At 38.8% G+C, this 18,362-nt stretch overlaps 2 protein-coding genes across 4 annotated transcripts in view; one reads left to right on the plus strand and one right to left on the minus strand.

Moving 5' to 3' along the window:
• Positions 1–16,706, plus strand: part of CYP1B1 (cytochrome P450 family 1 subfamily B member 1) — a 44,188-nt gene extending 27,482 nt beyond the window's left edge. Inside the window, exon 3 of the mRNA XM_068939380.1 lies at positions 10,499–16,706. Within this exon, the coding sequence (XP_068795481.1) occupies positions 10,499–10,799 (301 nt within the window). The 3' untranslated portion in view covers positions 10,800–16,706. The remainder of the gene's footprint in view (positions 1–10,498) is intronic.
• RMDN2 (regulator of microtubule dynamics 2) overlaps positions 2,979–18,362 on the minus strand; it is a 52,854-nt gene continuing 37,470 nt past the window's right edge. For all 3 annotated transcript variants that reach the window (XM_009686659.2, XM_009686658.2, XM_068939381.1), the window contains exons 8-11: positions 17,930–18,028; positions 16,886–16,939; positions 16,713–16,793; positions 2,979–6,354 (exon numbers count right to left, since the gene is read on the minus strand). In XM_009686659.2, the coding sequence (XP_009684954.2) occupies positions 6,301–6,354; positions 16,713–16,793; positions 16,886–16,939; positions 17,930–18,028 (288 nt within the window). In that variant the 3' untranslated portion in view covers positions 2,979–6,300. The remainder of the gene's footprint in view (positions 6,355–16,712; positions 16,794–16,885; positions 16,940–17,929; positions 18,029–18,362) is intronic.

Raw genomic sequence — 18,362 nt, forward strand, 5'->3', positions numbered from 1 at the left:
TACAGGCCCAGTTGTTTGGGTTTTTTCCTTAACTATTGCTCTGAACTTCTACCAGGGCAGCTGGAAACACCTGCCTTTTCATTGCATGAATTAGACCTTTGGTCACTCAGGAATGGCCATAAAAGGGGCCAAAGGTGTGCTACCGTAACAAGCAGAATAAAGTCTCAGAACTTAAAAAAGCACATGTCAAGTGGGTACATTTAAAAAATGTGATCCTGGCACAAAGCCTGGGTCTCCCTGACGTCCGGGGGCAGCTCTGCCATGTTCTTCAGCGCCACCAACACTTCACAGGTAGGTTGCAGAGGGACAAATCAAGTGAAACTACTCTTTAGTAAGACAAATACTTCCAAAACTAAGAGGACATCACGCGATCGTGGATGCACACCCTCGAAGCTGGTCTTTTGTTCCAGTGTCCGCTGATACATCCTGTCTAGGGTTTCACCAGAACGCTCTGCTGCTTGCAAGTGCCAATACCCATGTGTTCTGCTGAGTCCAAAGCTGGCGGTAGCGAAACCAAAGTTCAATATGTAACAGCGCTTTTATATGAATTCCTTGCTGTCCTTCAACAACGTTGCTATAAAAGCACTGTTTTTTTTTTTGTTTTGAACATCTTAGCTTTCTTACTGCTTTAAAACTTCACATATGACTTCATACTGCACTATATAAGCTGGTCTAGTATGCTGAAAATCATCCATCCTTAATCAGAGCCACAGTCAGCAGCTTTACAAATGACTTTCATTCCTTCATAAACGATCCTCTTCTAATATTGGAAAAACACAAGTAACTCGTTGAATTCACTCTGCTGATTTGCCACTTTATTCTGAACAGGATATGAATACTTCTACCACCTGGGCACTGAAAATTCATCAGCCATGTTGAATATTTTTATCCAAGAATGAGAAACCTGAACTTAGTTTATACATGCCTGGTAGATTAAAAAGTGCATTCATATTCATGCCTGATGTCTTTAGTACATATTTATATTACAACAGTTCCCAGTTAGTATTGTGCATCTGTTTATTTGGCTCATATAGGTAAGCAATCCAAAACAGATTATAATCTCAATAAACACGCCAAATGAAGAGTGGATAAATGGGTGTTTGCATGCGTAACTTGGACAAGTAACTTACCCAAAGCCACATCATGGATCAATAGCACAACCAGGCACAGAGCCCAGAATATACATATTCAAGTGCATACTGGACATGGTCCCTACATATATTTCTAAAATGACTGTTTATTTTAATGAGATGCAGTAAAATATTTCCTCAAAAAAAAAAAAAAGTTTCACGTTCTTAGTTCTAGTGCTTCATTTACCAGTGTCACACATGCATGAGTTACACAAACATAGATGGGGCCAGGAAAGCTTACTTCCATTTGTACTGTCAAGACAGCTTGATTTGTTTCTTCTCTAATGAACTTGGGAGAGCCTGTAAGAAGGAAAAGTACTAGCAAATATGAACATAACTTTATGAACAAAAGAAAAATTAGGAGTTGCAAGAAATAACGTTGGTCCTTCAGTCAGAGGTACTCCTTCTGAGTTCGCATCGGATGAATGCTGCAGTAGAATTTTAACTGTCGCATTACCACAGGATTTTCTGTTTCGAAATAGGTGTAAGGCATTCATGACTATTGCACCCACTGGCATAAAACACTACAGGACCACCACACTCCAGCATATCCAGAAAACCTATGGACGTTGCTGGAATCTACAGTACCTACCTACAGCTATAGGTACTTTACATGGGAGACGTTCAGTTAGCAATGACTGGCCGAATAACCTGAAGAAAGTCATCTACATCCAGAAAAATAGATATGCTTAGGTTGACATGGATATACTTTATCTCTGGTAACCACTTCTTCCATCATTTTTTTTAAATTTATTCTAGCTTTTAATACTATAATAACAGTTTGGGAAAGGGGGCAGGAATTTTAGTTTTATTTTGATTTAACTGGATATAGGAATTGTCACTTTCCTTCCTGAATTGTCAGCTACTTGCTGCTGTTGGACAGCTTCGTAGTTCATTCCAGCAGTTGGCGTATTGAGATTGCTACATAAAAATAAGTAAATCACTCTGAGACTCCGCAAAAGGAAAGACAGTCATTTAAACAAAGTAGGTATGAGACTGTATCATTTTAACTTTTTCCATGATGCACCAATTACTATTAAAAATACAATTTAGTTTGTGAGTTCCTAGAGGAGTATCTACTGTTGCATGGAGGCAATTCCAAAGGATTAGGATCCGCTAACATAGCCCTCATCTTCACCACAAGAAGAAAAAGTAGTATCAGTCATTTAGGAAGGCATCAAGCAGCATGCAGAACTAGCAGTTTTAACTGTAATGAAGCACAAAAATCCCAGTAGTAGATCGAGGCCCCTTAAACGCACCTTTTGCAAACACATACAGAGAGAAGCACTTCCCCAGGGAATGTACAATATAAGTACAGGAGCAGAGATCAAACAAGAGTTGCGCGAGCGGAAGAGCTGAAGGAGACTGTGGGCAACACGGACAAGACATCACAGCTTCATTCAGCTTGAGCCCTAGCTCTTCCATACCGCTTACAGACCCTCGGGGGGTTAATGCAGTCAACTTTCAGCTCCTCCAAAGAGACAAAACTACGGAAGTGAATGTCTGCTTGTGGATATTTTAAACAAAAAGGAAAACATATGGCCCTCTGGAGCTATGCTTGCTGCTGCTGCAGCTGGTATGTCACAGAGAACAGAGGGCCTAGGGCTGGAACTAAATGTAAAAGCTTTACTCCAGGAGCAACTAGAGAACAAACTGGGGAAAATGTTTCAATTTTAAAAGTAATCAGATTAACAAACCAGGAAAAACAAAGAGTTGAGACCACTCATGTACAGTTACCATAAAGAAATAAAAATAGGCACAAAATATTTTACCTGTAGTAAACAACAGCTTCTTACCTGTGTGAGGGATATTTTTGCAAACTATGAAAGAAAACCCGGAACAAATGACTAAAATCGGCATTTTATTTCCCAGATGTTATTTTGAGATTCTACACATAGAACAGTAACAAAAATTAAAACAGCAGAAGGGCTTTAGTTCAGAAAACTGCAAAGGCAGAAGATCAGTAATTTCATTTCATAAAACTAGAATTTCCATTAAAAGCCTACGTGGATTAAAACCACAGGTGCAACAAACCAAATAAGCTGCTGCTGATAGCCGTAATGTGCACCTTTAAGTTCACGTCTTGAGACATGATGGTAAATGTTTCACAGTAACAACTCATTCGGTAGGCTGGGCCCCAATTCAGAGCCAGTGTGTGCAGATGCAATCCCACTGACTGCGGAAATGGAGGAGGAGGAGGAGGAGGAGTGCCCGTGGCCTGCAGGGGCCTGTACTCCCCAGAGATAGCAAGGCCAGAAGAGATCATAAGAAGTCATCTAGTTCACCTCTGCCAGAGGATGAGCTGTGCCTTAAACATCGCCAATGTTTAAAGTCATCTTTGTTTAACTTTTTCTTAAAAACTTGCGTAAATGATTTTATAATGTTCTCCGGAAATGTATTGCAGGGCTTTGCAAAGTTACCATCAGGATTTTTTTCCTCTAATGTCTAAGCTAAAGGTAGCCAACTACTTGTCTTATGAACAGCGAATTTGGAGAACAGGACTTGAGGGGTTTTTGTTTTACTCTCTCCTCTGCAATAACTTTTTACAAATGTGAATACTCCTTTGGTCTTCACTCTTGCAGACTAAACAAACCAAACTCTTCCATTTTTCACACACAAAATCATGTTGTCTGTCCCTCTCGTCTTTCTTGTCTCTCTCCGCTGGCCTCTTTCCAATTCGCCTGCAGCCTTCTTGGAAGTGTGGTGCCCAAAACTGGATACAGTATTCCAGCCCAGACCTAATTAGAGCTTATTAGGCCTAATTAGAGTAAAAGGTTGTTCCACGTGCACTCTTATTTATTCACTCTAGTATGTAATTTGCTTTCTCACAAAAACATGACATTATTGACCCATGGTTAGCTTGCTGTTCACTGGAATCTGCAGGTCCTTTTTCACAGAATTACAAAACCTACTGTGTTATCCTCCATCCTCTATCTGCTATTACTTGAATGTAATACTTACTAATTGCCCTTAATGAAGTGATACCTACTTACCTCACAATTTCTCCAATTAATTTAAATAATTTATAGTTCTAATCCTTTCCTCCAAAACACTTTCAACTTTCATCAGTAATTGTTGTTTGTAAATGAAGAATCTATTGCATAATTCAATACAATTTATAAAGAATACCAAACAGCATTAAACAGATCTAGGTAAAACCCTACTTGTTGCATCCTCCTAGGTGACAGTGAATTACTAACAACAACCCTAACAGCACAAATCACTGGGGTAGATCAATTCAGATGATGCTTATCTACTTTGACTACCACAATGTCAAAAGCAGCCTTTACCCAAAGCCCCTTACCAAAATCGAGACATGTCACCTTTGCAGCTGCTCCTCCGTTCACAAGCCATTTATTCTTTCAGAGAAGGAATTACTTGATATCATTTATTCAGTCTGATATTTCCCCTTTTTCCTGAAATTTTGTGTGAAAAAGAACTCTGGGATTGAAAAATGGGTATATTAAATATTCTCCCTCAGAAAGAACACTGAAAACTATTAAAATGCTTACTGCAATTTGTGGAGAACTTCTGCAGAATGAAAGACATGAAGATGACAGTGAAAATTCAGAACCAGTGTTTTGAACTTTCAGATTTTGGTCAGAAATATCCCATGGTAATGCTAGCATTTCTAAAAACTTATTTTTAAAAAACTTATTTGGAAAATGGACAGCCCTTTTTTTAATGAAGAGCTTGCAAAATCCCTGCACTTCAGGAGGACTCATGGATTTAGGCTGAATTCAAATATAACTCTACACATTTGTCTTCTTCCACTACTCTGCACCTATTGCCTTTTGTTGTCAGTTGCCAAAGCTCACTTACTATGAGATGCTTCAGTCATATGTACACGCATTCCTCCACATCTGCCCAACTTTTCTAGATCTTTATTCAGGTCACTGTAGTTCCTAGTAAGTTTATGTCACTGCCCCCTTCAGTCCGAAATTAAAGGCCCAGTCATTAGTTTAATATACCGGTGCCGTTAAGAGTTCTCCATGCCTTAGCCATAAATTGGTCCACTTTTATCTTACACATCAAACAAGTAGAAGGATTGTGCAGCTGTACCTATCCAACTTTATTCGCTTCATTTCCTTTAACAGGAATGCTTACTTCTGGATACACTCTTTACCTCTAGATTAAGACCCTGATTTAAAAGCCAATGAAAACTTGCCTTTCTTTTTCTACAGACTTTGGTGAATTCTAGATCAGTCCGTTAGTGAAGAAAATTCTCTCCCTGCCTATTATGTTTTATTGAAAACATCGCTGCCCTATACACTCAGGCAAAAGTAGTAGGTCTTTAACCATTCTACTTTTATGTCAAATTATGTTATACAGCAGATATAAAAGGTTAAAGATAGTCACATGCTGGAGAAAGTCCTCAGAAGACGCAATAGCACCACCACAGCAGGCAATTGTTCAAAGCAAAACAGCCAGGATTCACAAACTTGACGGAGGTCTCATAAAAAATCCAATGAAAATCACAGCTATAACAGATTTGGCCAAAACACTTAACATCATTGGTCTGATTTTTAATATTTAACTTGTTGAGGTTACAAATAACGTAAAATATAACTTCAGTACTTAATTTATAAAGTTTTCATATTTCCATGTAAAACCAACAGCAGATTTAAAGTAAAAAGAGCTTTGCGGAGGCAACAGCTTCTTCTTTAACTTCAATGAGATTCTTATTTTTTAAATGTATAAACAAAACATTCATGATTTCCCTTTGCATACATCTCGGCAGATCAGTTGATACAAACATAATTTACTGTAGGAACCAAAAGTATAATTTTTTTTTGTTTTTGCTACATGCAGTTCTATGCTGGCATCACATTTTAGTTGGTTAATATCTCAAATAGCAAGATTTATGCAATTTGCACTCCAATCCCCACTATGTCCATTGCCAGCAGCGGACTTCATGTTCAGAGAATCGAACTCACAGTGTCAACAATCTAAAATTAAACTTAAGAATTATAAATATTCAAAGAAATTAATATATCACTTTCATATCATAATATGCAGACAGTTAAAGGCCATGATCCAAACTCACTGAAACCAATGACAGGTTTCCCACCGGCTTAGCGGAAAATCTACCTGCAGTCCCCAGCGTCTACAGATTCTCATTTTGATTCTGCAATTTTATCACAGCATGAAGAGTTAAAAGTGCGTAGTATCACAGCTTCAGTGTGAGAAGTAGAGCCTCTAAGTCTTTCTGGGCCTCTTTATCCTGAAAGAGACAATCATACACAAACTTAGATAGGATAAATCCTTTGATTTGCCTAATACGTGCCTATCCGCGTTTCTTCACTAACAACAGACATAACACACAACTGTAATAGCCACACAATGTACAAGACCGCATAGTAATTGCAAAAATAAAATACGAAGTGAAAACAAGAGCCAGATGGCAGCCCTCTTTATACAGCTCTGTTAAAGCACTTAAAACGTTGGGCACAAAGAGCCTTCTCAGCAGAGCAGTAAGCCTTTCGGCTTAGGCCATAACTTTTATTGGTGTACTCTGCATAAGGTACTGCCTAGCTTTGTGTTTTACATAAGCTCGCAACCCAACTGTGAGCAGTTTTTCTAAGGATATTTTCTGTGATGCTTCCTAATAATTTATTATCCAACGAACAAGAAAATACGGGAATGTGTTTCCTACAAATTTATTATCCAATTAATATGAAAACATTGGGAAATGTGATTAATGCCACAGGTGAGACTGTATTTTCAGCCTATATGGCCAGACCTACCTATAACATCCCACTACGGAACGACTACATTCTCGGTATCTTCCATACTGGAGTACGGGGGCCCTGTCTATGCTACCAGGCTCACAGCCAAGTGGAGCCAGTGTGAGAGCAAGAGGCAAGCGATCTGCTATGGTCAGAGCCAATACTATATATCACCTAGGGGAAAAGGGAAAGACTCCTTTCAGGCTGATGTGTAAGCGCACAGTTTGCACAGAACTACTCCTCAAAACAAAGCCTAGCCCGGAGAACTCTTCCAACGGTACCAACAACATACATCCTACCTACTTCATATAAACTGTTAGGAAAGGGGTACACGTGTACGAGCATGTCACAGCAGTACAAAACCTCTTACTCGTGTACGTATTTTTATAATGTCTCCTGGATATAATCCACTCACTTCACTTGCTGCTGCAAAACGTCTAGCCTGTAAAACGGACCTTAGCTGGAAACAACATGTCTAAAAAGTCAGCGCCGCACACCTGCAGACTGGTAAGGGTCCAAGCAACCAGTATTTGCACCCACATGTATTTAATGGTACAAAGGCACATGCACATCACAAATTTTGTGCAAGTATTTCTAATGACAGAGACTAGTATTTCTTTCCCAGACAAAATAACAGCCAATTCTGAAAGAAAATACTGCAGACAGACAGGGAAGTAACCACTGAATTTCAAGATCACTTCATTATCCAATCAACCAAAGAGCTGGAACAAAATACAGAACATTTTAAAATACATTTTACGGGTGAAGAAATTCCTGCTTCTCTTTATTTTGGTTAGTTGTCTATAATGTCATGGAGGACTAGAGTAGACTATTGGGATGATAGAAACCATATGCCAAATATGTCAAACTACATTATATTATTGCTCTGCATTAAGGCATTAATACATTAGCTGGACACTTCTCTTGGAGTCACTGCCTTGCTCCCACTGGCAACAATAGGCTAAACTATCTGCCTAATCATTTATCAGAGGCCTTTAAAAGGCACACATTGTAAAGCTAGTAAGCTCTTGCCAAAATACTCCAACAGAAGGAAATGTCACACTGAATTCAGCACCCCTTAAATTCCACGTCCCGGCAGGCTGCTTGGAGCAGCAGTCCATGGCTTTCAAAAAAAACTGGCAAACTAACGAGCTTTGAATCAATATATTGATTAATTCAGGGGAAATATACTTTTTCTGTGTTTTCTGTCTATTTCTGTCTAAATTCCATTAAACGTAAAAGTAGCAGGACAGATACTGTCCCATGCTATTACGAAAATTAAAGCGGTTCTACCTGGTCCTATTCTTTTCATACATTTCTGAGCCAAAAATAATATAGAGGCAGGTTTTGTCATACCTGAAAGTACTGCGGTCAGCATTTTATGGATTCACAGAATTCGTTACTCACTTGGCACAATGCAGCTTTTTAAAACTAGATCTCCAAACAGTCCTGGGTAATTATCTTTTTCCTTAGAAGCAAACGATTATGTTGGGCAATGAGCTTTAGGGAGTTGCAAAGTCCCAAAACCATTGGGCAATCTTTCCTGAATCTTCCTCTGGGTTATGAAAAAAAATGAAACAGAAACATGATTGTTTTAAGAACTAGTTAAAGAAGAAACTGCAACAGCACGCAGAGCTTTCTACCTCTGCGTTGCCAGTTTTAAATAAGGTTGCATCAGTAAAGGCAGGAATTACTGTTGTGAACTATTGTGTATTTAACTGGCTGTGTTAACTGAGCCAGCAGCTTCTATTCGATAATAAAAACGCAGCTGGCAAAATCATTTTAGAAAAATTAGTAAAAATTAAAAGAAAAGCTGAGAATGGTCTGGGAAGGGAACTATTATGTCTCCCTCAGATAGTGTTCTTCGAGCCTGAGAGCTCTGTCACACGAAAAGAAGGGAGAAGCTTACAACATTGCTAACTGTGCCATTCTCCTGTTTGAAGGATGAAAACTTCATTAATGCCCAAACCTTGACTTTAATGGGAACACAAAGTCAGGTTCCGCATCTGGACAACTTTCTTCCTCACTGATTTCTGGGTCTCTGGCTTTCTGGAAACAATCACTACGGTTGCCTTCCCTCCTCCACCTCCCCCTCCTCCTTCCCCCCCCCTTTTTTTTTTTTTTTTTTTTAACTATGAGCAGGCTTTGATGTCCCTGTAGAGTAGGGTAGGGAGAGGACGATGTGCAAGTCAGATGAAGAATGCAATACATTTGCCATAGTCCCAGTTGCTCACCCTGAGCCTGAGTTTAGCTCTCCTTGAGCACCGAGCCATTTTCAACCTTGACTTTCTACTGCCAAGGCTTACATTTATTAAACACTGCTCATACCGTTTTCAGAGTTGAATATGAGTTCAAAATGCTCTGCAAACTGTCACACAAAGGGTATTCAGAACTACAGGGTCAGTGACTGCATTCCCCCCTCTTCCTATTTAGTTGCTTTTCTTTCTTATTTCACCATTCACAGGGGATATATACAGGAAAGAAAGACTGGGGAGGCCAGGAACTGAACAAGGGAAGAGAGGGAGTTGAGAACAAGAGCAAGACAGAAGAGAGAGTTGGTGGAAAGAAGGGAATGTTGGCTTAATTGGATGTAGTCCATATTTTTACAGTTATTTTCTGCTAATGAATTTTATTTATACATACATATACACACACAGACATATAGTCATATAAATGTGCGTGTAAAAAGTTAACGGCAATTAAAACTGAGACAAACAGATAATGATTTTACCTTCCATCTCAGTTAATTGCTTCCTTATGCATTAAACACACTCAACCCAGGCATCGCATATGTGTGCACTTGTTGACAAAGTCCCAACTGTCAGCAGAGAATTGATACACCCCCATGACCGCAGCCAAAATGGTTACAGCTGCCAACTATAACATACTTGTGTGCAGCCAGTGCCAAATTCCAAGCTGACATGCATCCCGTATGACTGCAGCGCAGGCAGCGGGGCTGCGTGGTATATCCAGCGAGCAGTGCTGCGAGGGTGGTCCAGGGCTGTGCTCTGCTGCTCAGGAACAGCAACGAGGTGCTGAGAGCCAGCCAAGCTTTCGGGTACAGCTGTATCGCTCCTTCCCTGCTCCAGGAGAAACCCTGGACTATAATTGAAGAGGCTCCCAGGCGTGCACAGGGATGGTTAATTAGCGAGTAACAGTGCTTGTAGACAATACAAATCATTAGAGAAAGCTATATGTCATCCCTTCGCAATTTCGTGACAACTTTTCACATACGGTGTGATTGCAGCAGGCATTAATTCACATTGAGTTGCGTAATACTGTTTTTCCCCTCAGACATTTCTATAAACCATCGCAATCATCCACTTGCAACTTTCTGTATGACTGCTGCATGTCACAAGTTCGGACTTTCTATATTCTTTCATATTTTCAGTATCTTGCTCCACAGATGAAAGATGTCTTCTCTAGGCTTTTAGGAACAGGGCAGCCACAGCTTTAAAATACAGAGCCGACAATAATTCAACACGTTCTGATTATACTTTGAGCAATGGGAAAGATATCTTTTCCTATCCAAATGACTGTGAATTGATATTTCAACGAGTTTTAGGATTGCTGTTAAAAAGTTACAGAATAACTGAATTTATAATGATTAATAGTTGTGTAAAATTTTTTACACCCCAGGAGGCATTTTTCTAACCTAAAGCACCGAGTCTCACCGACCACCTGGTTTCCTTTTATCATCGCACACAATAGGGAGCTGTTGGTGTCGGAGGCATCTCCACTTCCCCTGCAGCTGCAGCTCCCACCAGCACGGGACCTACAGCCCCTCCTTCTGCCCGGTCACCGCTGCACGGGCTTGCACGTGTTCATACCCGTTATAGCCTCCTCAGAAAGACACCTGCTCAGGCTCACCTTCACCCTGCATATTGGCTCTGAGACAACGTATTTCAAAATCCCCTCGATGTCTCTCAGCTGCCCTTAAGAAAATATGAAACCAACGGCAAACCTCTTCATACTGAAACGCGCTGCTACCTCCGTGAATACCTCTCCTGCTTCCACCCCCCATCCTCAGTATGCCAGAGAAGATACGTCGTATTGCACTGACAGCTATGCTGAAATTGTGCTACCTTTGACAGGATGTTGCCAGGAATATTGGGCAAGAAACTAGTCCATTTCATCGCAAGTATACTAAGCTCAGTATTTATCAGTATAGACTTTATCCATATGAATGACATTACTACACTACCAAACAACCAAAATCTTCATCATTTTTTGAAATCTTTTTTTTTACAACAACAAACACAATCTTTTGGCAAACAGTTTATTCAAAAGATACTTTAATTCCGAGCTGGTGGTAGCTATTAGCAAACAATGCAAACAAACCTTTCGGCAAAAACTTCAAAAATATGCAGTCTGTAAAGTGAGGAGTAAGAGAGAGAAAAACAGACTGTACATTCTATGAAGAGCTAAATAACGTAAAGAAGAGGTGCTCATAAGTTCTTTTAGCAGTTCTTTTACAAACGACTCATTTTAGCAGCATTTTACAGTTTGAAAGCTGATCTCCCTACTAAGAGTTTTTGGAAGGTCCATTCTCTAAGCTTCAAGAACTCATATTCTGTAAACAGAATCACTAACTAAAGCAATAGTTAATTTTTTTTTTTTTTGGTTAGAAACATAATCTTTTGGCAAACAGTTTATTCAAAAGATACTTTAATTTGGGGCTGGTGGTAGCTATTAGCAAATTCTTGTTGAACTTCACAAACAGTATTAGCAGAAAAACAATAGCCTGCAACTTAAAAATGAATACCAATCTGAATAATTTCATTATTTCATAACTGAAACATTATGGATTTTGGTTTGGCATTTTAAGAACAAATGTACATAAAATCTAAAGGAAAGAATATCCTCTGAAAACAGTAACATTTTGTTTTGAGTAGCATCTGTAATTGATACATTTTTGAATAGGGGAAAAAAGGAAAGATGCAGAGAAAGGAAAACGTTCTATTTGATGGGAAAGCAAAAACATTTTTGTATAAGGTTAGCCCAAATTATTCAGATAGCTTTGATGAGCAGTTTCTTCACAAACAAGTCATAATTTGTACTCTTCACTTTAAAAACAAAATTACATTACTTTTCCTCTTCTCAAAATCTTATTTAAAACCACAGATTATCACATTAGCTTCAACTAAGATCTACGGGAAATATCACAGCAAGATCTGTTACACAGGATCAGCCTTTAGCTTGGAGAAGACATATCTCAGAAGATCTCCTTAGGAAAATTAAAGACATCTAAATGGTCTGTTTTGATAAAAGCAACTGACAGATGCTGAGTTTTACACTCTGCCCCCTCTGCCATCCCTTTGCAACTCCCACCCTTTTCCTCACAGACAATATTCAAAAAGTAAATTAGTGACTTGGAATGTCAGTTATGGTGAGATAAGAAAATATAAGAAAATCTTATGGGCATGATTTCTCCTCATTGTTCAAACCTCCTGCCACTACTTCTGTCTAACATTACATATACCTCCAAGTTCTCATGGGTTTTTCCAGCCTTTCAAGTGTCACTGAGGTTAATGGCAGAGTCCTTACCAAGCCTATGCTTCCCGCCACGCTATGGCCGTAAGAAGTAAAAGGCAAAGTTGTCAATTCCTGTAATATCTGTAATATTGCTCTCTCATTACTTTTAACTCAGAATTGCCTTCATTTTTAATTACTGGGGAGGGGGGAGTGTTTTGTTAAGGCAAGAATTTTTTTTTTTTTTACCACTAATAATTTTGTAAAATATATTCTCAGCCTCAGTGAGGTTTTTATCCACATTTTAAATAAACCTCTTCTGTAACTTTCAGTGCAAATAAGTTTGCTTTGCTTTATTCCTGCTTTACTGACTTCAGCTCTTCGAAGACTACACGTTTTGTAAAAGAAGTGCTGCTTTTTAGATTCATTTTCCAGCAATGTCACAGAGACAAGAAGCTTGAGGTTGTATGCAAGATCAATGCTCATATTTTCAAATTTAAACTATATTTTTCTCCCCAAGTTCAAAAAAGTCATTTTTTTCCATCACAGTAGTCCACCACATCTGGTTTCCACAGCCCTTTATGTAGTCACACTCACCAAGCCTCTGAGTGCATTACAAAGTAATGAGTAAAGAGTCTCAGAAAGCGTATTGCAATGACTATTAGATAAACAGAGCAGCTATTATGCACTTGACAATAACTCACATGCAGCCCTGAACGTTAGGATCTCTTTTTTTGAAGGGGTGAATGTTTCCCAGGACCCTGAGGTTATCCACCTGGACAGCAACCAGAGAAAAGTGGGACAATTTAATGTCCCGTGAACCTCTAGCACCACTCTACAATATGAGAATATTTATGGCCAAGCAAAGACTATATGATTCATCAGAGGTTTCTGTTTAGCGTAGAGAGGATAAAGAGAAAGGCCTCTAATATAGTACTATAACATCAATTTCATTCTCCAGATATAATTTGCATCAAAAGGCCTGTATTCACTCTTAAAATAAAAAAATATGTGCATACTGCTTAGTTAAAAAGGTGCCAAACTGGCTATTTCAAAAAACCCATACTAAGACTTACGGGAATCTTTCTTAATAAATTACCTCTCTCTTGCTAATTTCTTCGGTATTCTGTTTTAGGTTTATCACTGGGTTGAAACTCGCCATCAGATTTTTTTCCTTAATAAGAATTAACTTTGTTTGGAAGCTGTGAACTGAAAACATATTCTATAAGTGGTAGAGCAGACACACAAAGGGGTAATTGGATGTGATACAACATTCAAGATGAAAATCATCTCACTTTATTTGAAATGTTACATGAAATGAATCCTAGACAAGTGTCAGAGAAGTATCTTGACTTAGACCAGCTGAGAATTTGGCCTGAGGATTAAAATGAGCTATGGGTTATTTTACTGATGCCAAGTACCTCTGGTTCCCACCAAAGTCAATGGAAACTGGAGGCTCAGAAACACTAAAAAATTAAACCATTATCTACTATTATTTTTCATATTTGTGCTACAGGGTGATTTGTTTCAGGAAACACAATACATTTTCTCAACATGGCACCTTTCCAGTGACTTTGTCTTTCAGTCTACTGCTGATTTTATGCCTTCATACATATATACGTTTCTCAGTGGAAGCCAGCATTTAAAAACAATAAAGGAATTCCCCTGCCTGAAGAAAGAGAGGTTTTAAAAATCACATGAGAAACGGTGACTACTCTCAGATTTCTAGCACGACTGTGACAACATACTACGCTGCTGACAACCTTGAGATTCTCAAACTGCTGTTGAACTGCATTTTCCATTTCAATCCATGAACTCCATCTTCTATAGGACTGTAGTCAATTCAGGTACTTCACCAGTATCTGTTTTTATTGTCTCCACAAAGCCTCTTCCATCTTATTACAGCCTCTTCCCTCCCTTAAATTAACCCAACTAAAAGTTATTCCTACATTCAACTCCAAACTCTGAACAACTGCAGTTCCAACGTCTTCCCAAAAACCTGTAACGGTCTTTCTCTAACACAATAATCAGAACAATACACAATATTCTAATTCGGGCAGTGGGACTGGAATTAACAGTTAGCATCAGCAGAGGTCATGTTCCAGATATCCATAAACTAATTCCTTTGAGAATGTGCCTGCTTTACCTCATGCTGACTACTATTTTTTTTTTTTTTAATTACACACTGTTGCCCCAACACCATGTTTTCCTGGAGCTTTTTCTAAATTTATCTCACAACATGTTACACGTAAACAAGCCAAGTCAGATGAACCTGTGATATCTATAAAATTAGCCATAGCAGAAGAGGATAAATCATCTTGTTCTCTTCAGATGCACAATAGACTTTTGGGACCTACTTGCTGCTCTTTGTCAGTTCAAATACCACCATAATTCTTATTCTCGTCACCACTCTGTTTGCCACAATACACATACACACCCCTCAGATTGTTACTGAATTCCTTCCCTTACCACAGCGACCCCCCGCTCTTTCAGGTCTGTCGGCACTTCAGAAATTGGATGGGGCTTTCCTTTTTCCAGGAACGAAATACTCCCAGGTGGGCTCCAGCTCATGTTTAGACTGATGACGCTGAAATTTGGAGGCAGGATTTGTCTCCCATTAACTTAGCAGCTTGAAAGTTAAATATCTAAGGTGTTCACATCTCATCTCTGTCTACCATCTGTGGACAGAGAGAGGCAGGATGCGGCACCTGGAGGTATCTAATCTCTCTCCACCAAGCGGAGCCTCAACAACTACCTTTGACTGGTCACCAAACTTTTGGCCAGCTAATCTTAGCAGAGATGGATCCCAGCCTATGCTATCGCTGTATTTTTTGAGGAGTCTTTACGCATATGTTGAACGACTTCCAGCTTACTATACACAAGCAGTTTTCTGCCCACCAGAAGTTTCTGTGATATAAGAGTTTGTAGTTTTATTGGGTAGCATTTGAAATTACATGTCTTACTTTTTGACTTCAGAGTTCATTGCAATATTACCTGGCCTGTAACAGGAAGAGCACCAAATTCATCAGCATAATTGGTCCAGACATACACAAAACTGGCTGAGCTCAAGCAGTTTTAGTTGCATACCCTCGCCCTTAAACCACTGGTCCTACTGTTTTTTTGCAAAGAAATATGGCATGAATTTACTGCTAATTGATATCAGTCTTTGCTATGTTCTGTAAAAATAGGCAAACTGAAGGTACATTTCAGCTGTAAGCAAAGAATAAAGCAGAGTAAAAAGATTACTAAATCATATCTATATCAATAGATTTTTAAAGAAACACTACAGTTAAGCAATGATTGCCTAATTTAGGATTGGTACATACTCTAACTTGGCCTGAAAACAGAGGCCACCCAGGAGCAGCTGCTGGTGAGGCATGCAGTGGTCTTTCTTCTGAGCAGGAGCGTTTGACATAAACATGTTAGTGCTCCACACACTGCACTTATTGTCAATCAAATTACAGAGCTATTTAATGGTCTTTTTCCTTAACTTCAAAGAACTAAATGGGATACGGTCAATTCCTCTCTGGAATCACCTCTTTCTCTCTCTCCCCCTACCGCATCTGCTATGCTCAAAGGGGGTCCCTTAAGACTGACAAAGCTCAGGTTTGAACTTGTGATGCTCTAGGATGGTAAGACGTTTTCAGTCACAGGTTGTTAATTATGGAACTTGCTTCTACCTGAGATTAGACAGCAAGAGTGAATCTTCTTGCCATGACTCGGGTTACATTTGAGAAATTAAACCACTTAAAATCTCTCAAATATCCATCGAAATTTCACATCTGTGTACAAAAATGCTCTAAATGACCTTAAAAATAATCTAATAATCTGTAAGAGTAAACTAACTTCTGGTAGATGGAACTGGAAGAACTGTGTCTCTTTAACTAGACTGTTGCCGAAGACAAAAACAAGCTTGAACAATGCATCCAGTTCTGCTATAGCTAACAACCCACAGTGCCCAGGAGGCCTTAACAAAACATAGGCTTTTAGGTGAACTAGAAACTGTCGGACTAAAATCCAGAATACTGTCAGCTGAGAAAGAGGAGGTGTGAAGCAAAATTTCAGCACAGCTAGAGTGACACATTCAACTGCTTGTGCTTAAGACAGTTTAATGAAATGGGTTGAATTACAAAGAGTTCAATTCACAAGGCAAATCTCTGACAGCCTTTGACACAAACAAGTCTCTGACAGTTTCCCAAAGATTTTTTCACAGCTGTTGATACAGACAACTGTAATGAGCCAGCCTAGAGCGGAGGAAAAAGGAAGGTTCTGTGTTCAGAGGAAAAAGTGAAACATTATGCCACGACTGACAACTGTAATAATGGATACTAAAAACAGGACAGCAGTCACAAGAGAACAAGCTATCTTTCTCAGTACCCACCTCATTAGTAACTGAGAGAATTGACAGTGCAGAATCACAGTACTTCAGAGCGCTGTTTTTCTGGCCAAGATCTTTATAGCACTGAGAAGAAAAAAATCACATTTTATTTCTAACCAGACCGCTGTAAGAATACCAGAGTCTACAAATCATTATTTTTTAAAGAAGTTGATTACCTTTGCCAAATACACATAATTTGACTTGGAATATCCTGGACATATTTCTTCTGCCTAAATAATAAAAAAACAGGAAACAAAATAGACATAAAAACTGTGTGATGAGACTTATGTGGTTAGCATAACATTTTCAGTAATGCACTGAGCTTCCTCAAACATCAGACTGAATCATCCCTACTGTGTGTACCACAACCCATTTAGCATTTAAAAAAAACAAACACACAAACACATGAGATGTTGCTACTGAACACAAAAATGTTCTGAACTCCTCAGTTTTCTCTCTCTCTAAATGTTTTGTAAAGACAATGGATCATTCTAAACAGAAAACAACATGTACTCACTCATACAGCGAGTTGGAAGACGCTAATTTTTCTGCATTATTAATAGTTATTTCCCCATCAAAGAAATAAACAAGCAACCAATGGTTTCTCACTTTGGGTGATGGTTAAGAACTGTATTCTTCAACCTTATTACTACTTTTCCTTCACAGACCCTTACCATTCAAGTAGAATGGCCAGAACATGGACCTATGTGACAGAGCTTTCTTTTCTCCTTCACTGCAAAGGTCTTTTCTTAGCATCTACCCCACCTCCCCCAAAAAAGAAAAGCTTCTACTGAAATTCAAAGAAAAGAGCTTCAGGTCAGAAAAAGGGAAGTGTCATAATGCCAAAGTTTTCCTTGCCTGTTTTAAACCCCTTGCAAAAATGGGAAAATAATCAGTTACCCCTGTGGTCAATTTGTTTCAGTGGCATGTATAACTACATCTATTATCTATCTCACATTAAAACCAAGAACTATTAGTGAGGCAAGTAATTGAAGACTTCTGTAAAACAGAATTAAGAGGAGAAAAGTATCAGTCACTTGTCTCCAAATTAATTTTAAAACAGAAAAGAAAAAAATTATTTTATTAGAGAGCTCTGTGGTATTTAGGAGAGTCCTGGATTTATAGCTACCGAACATAATCTGTTAAGCAGACATCCTGAGAACAGTCACATATAGCGGCTGGTAAATGGCCGTGCAGGAAAATCCTTGGCTGGGACCCACCTTAAGGAAATTCTGCAATGCTTCTTCTACTGTTGAAGTTGGTGGAGTCCCAAAAAGAGCAGCAGCTACTTTCTTTTCAATCCAAGACAACTGAGCTACCTATAATAAAAACGGGAGAGAGAGGAAAAAAAAAAAAAAAGAGAAGTCTTTTAGGATTGTTTCTAAGATTTGGGGTAAACCATTGTCCTGTGCTGCTGTACTACCTATACAACTTATTTTGCAAAAAGAACACACAAAGGAATGTTTAATGTTGTCCATTAGCCAACTTAAAGCACAGTCTTTTGGATTTTAGAGTCCACTAACAGGTAGAAGTACACAGGTAGAAATACACTACCAAACACTAACCCTGTTGAAAGATTATCTCCGCCTACAAAGCTTAAAGTATACTGAAAGCATCATAAGAACCATACCAATTTAGAAAAAACTAAGCCTA

This window comes from Struthio camelus, chromosome 3 (genome assembly GCF_040807025.1).
Source record: "Struthio camelus isolate bStrCam1 chromosome 3, bStrCam1.hap1, whole genome shotgun sequence".
Lineage (NCBI taxonomy): Eukaryota > Metazoa > Chordata > Aves > Struthioniformes > Struthionidae > Struthio > Struthio camelus.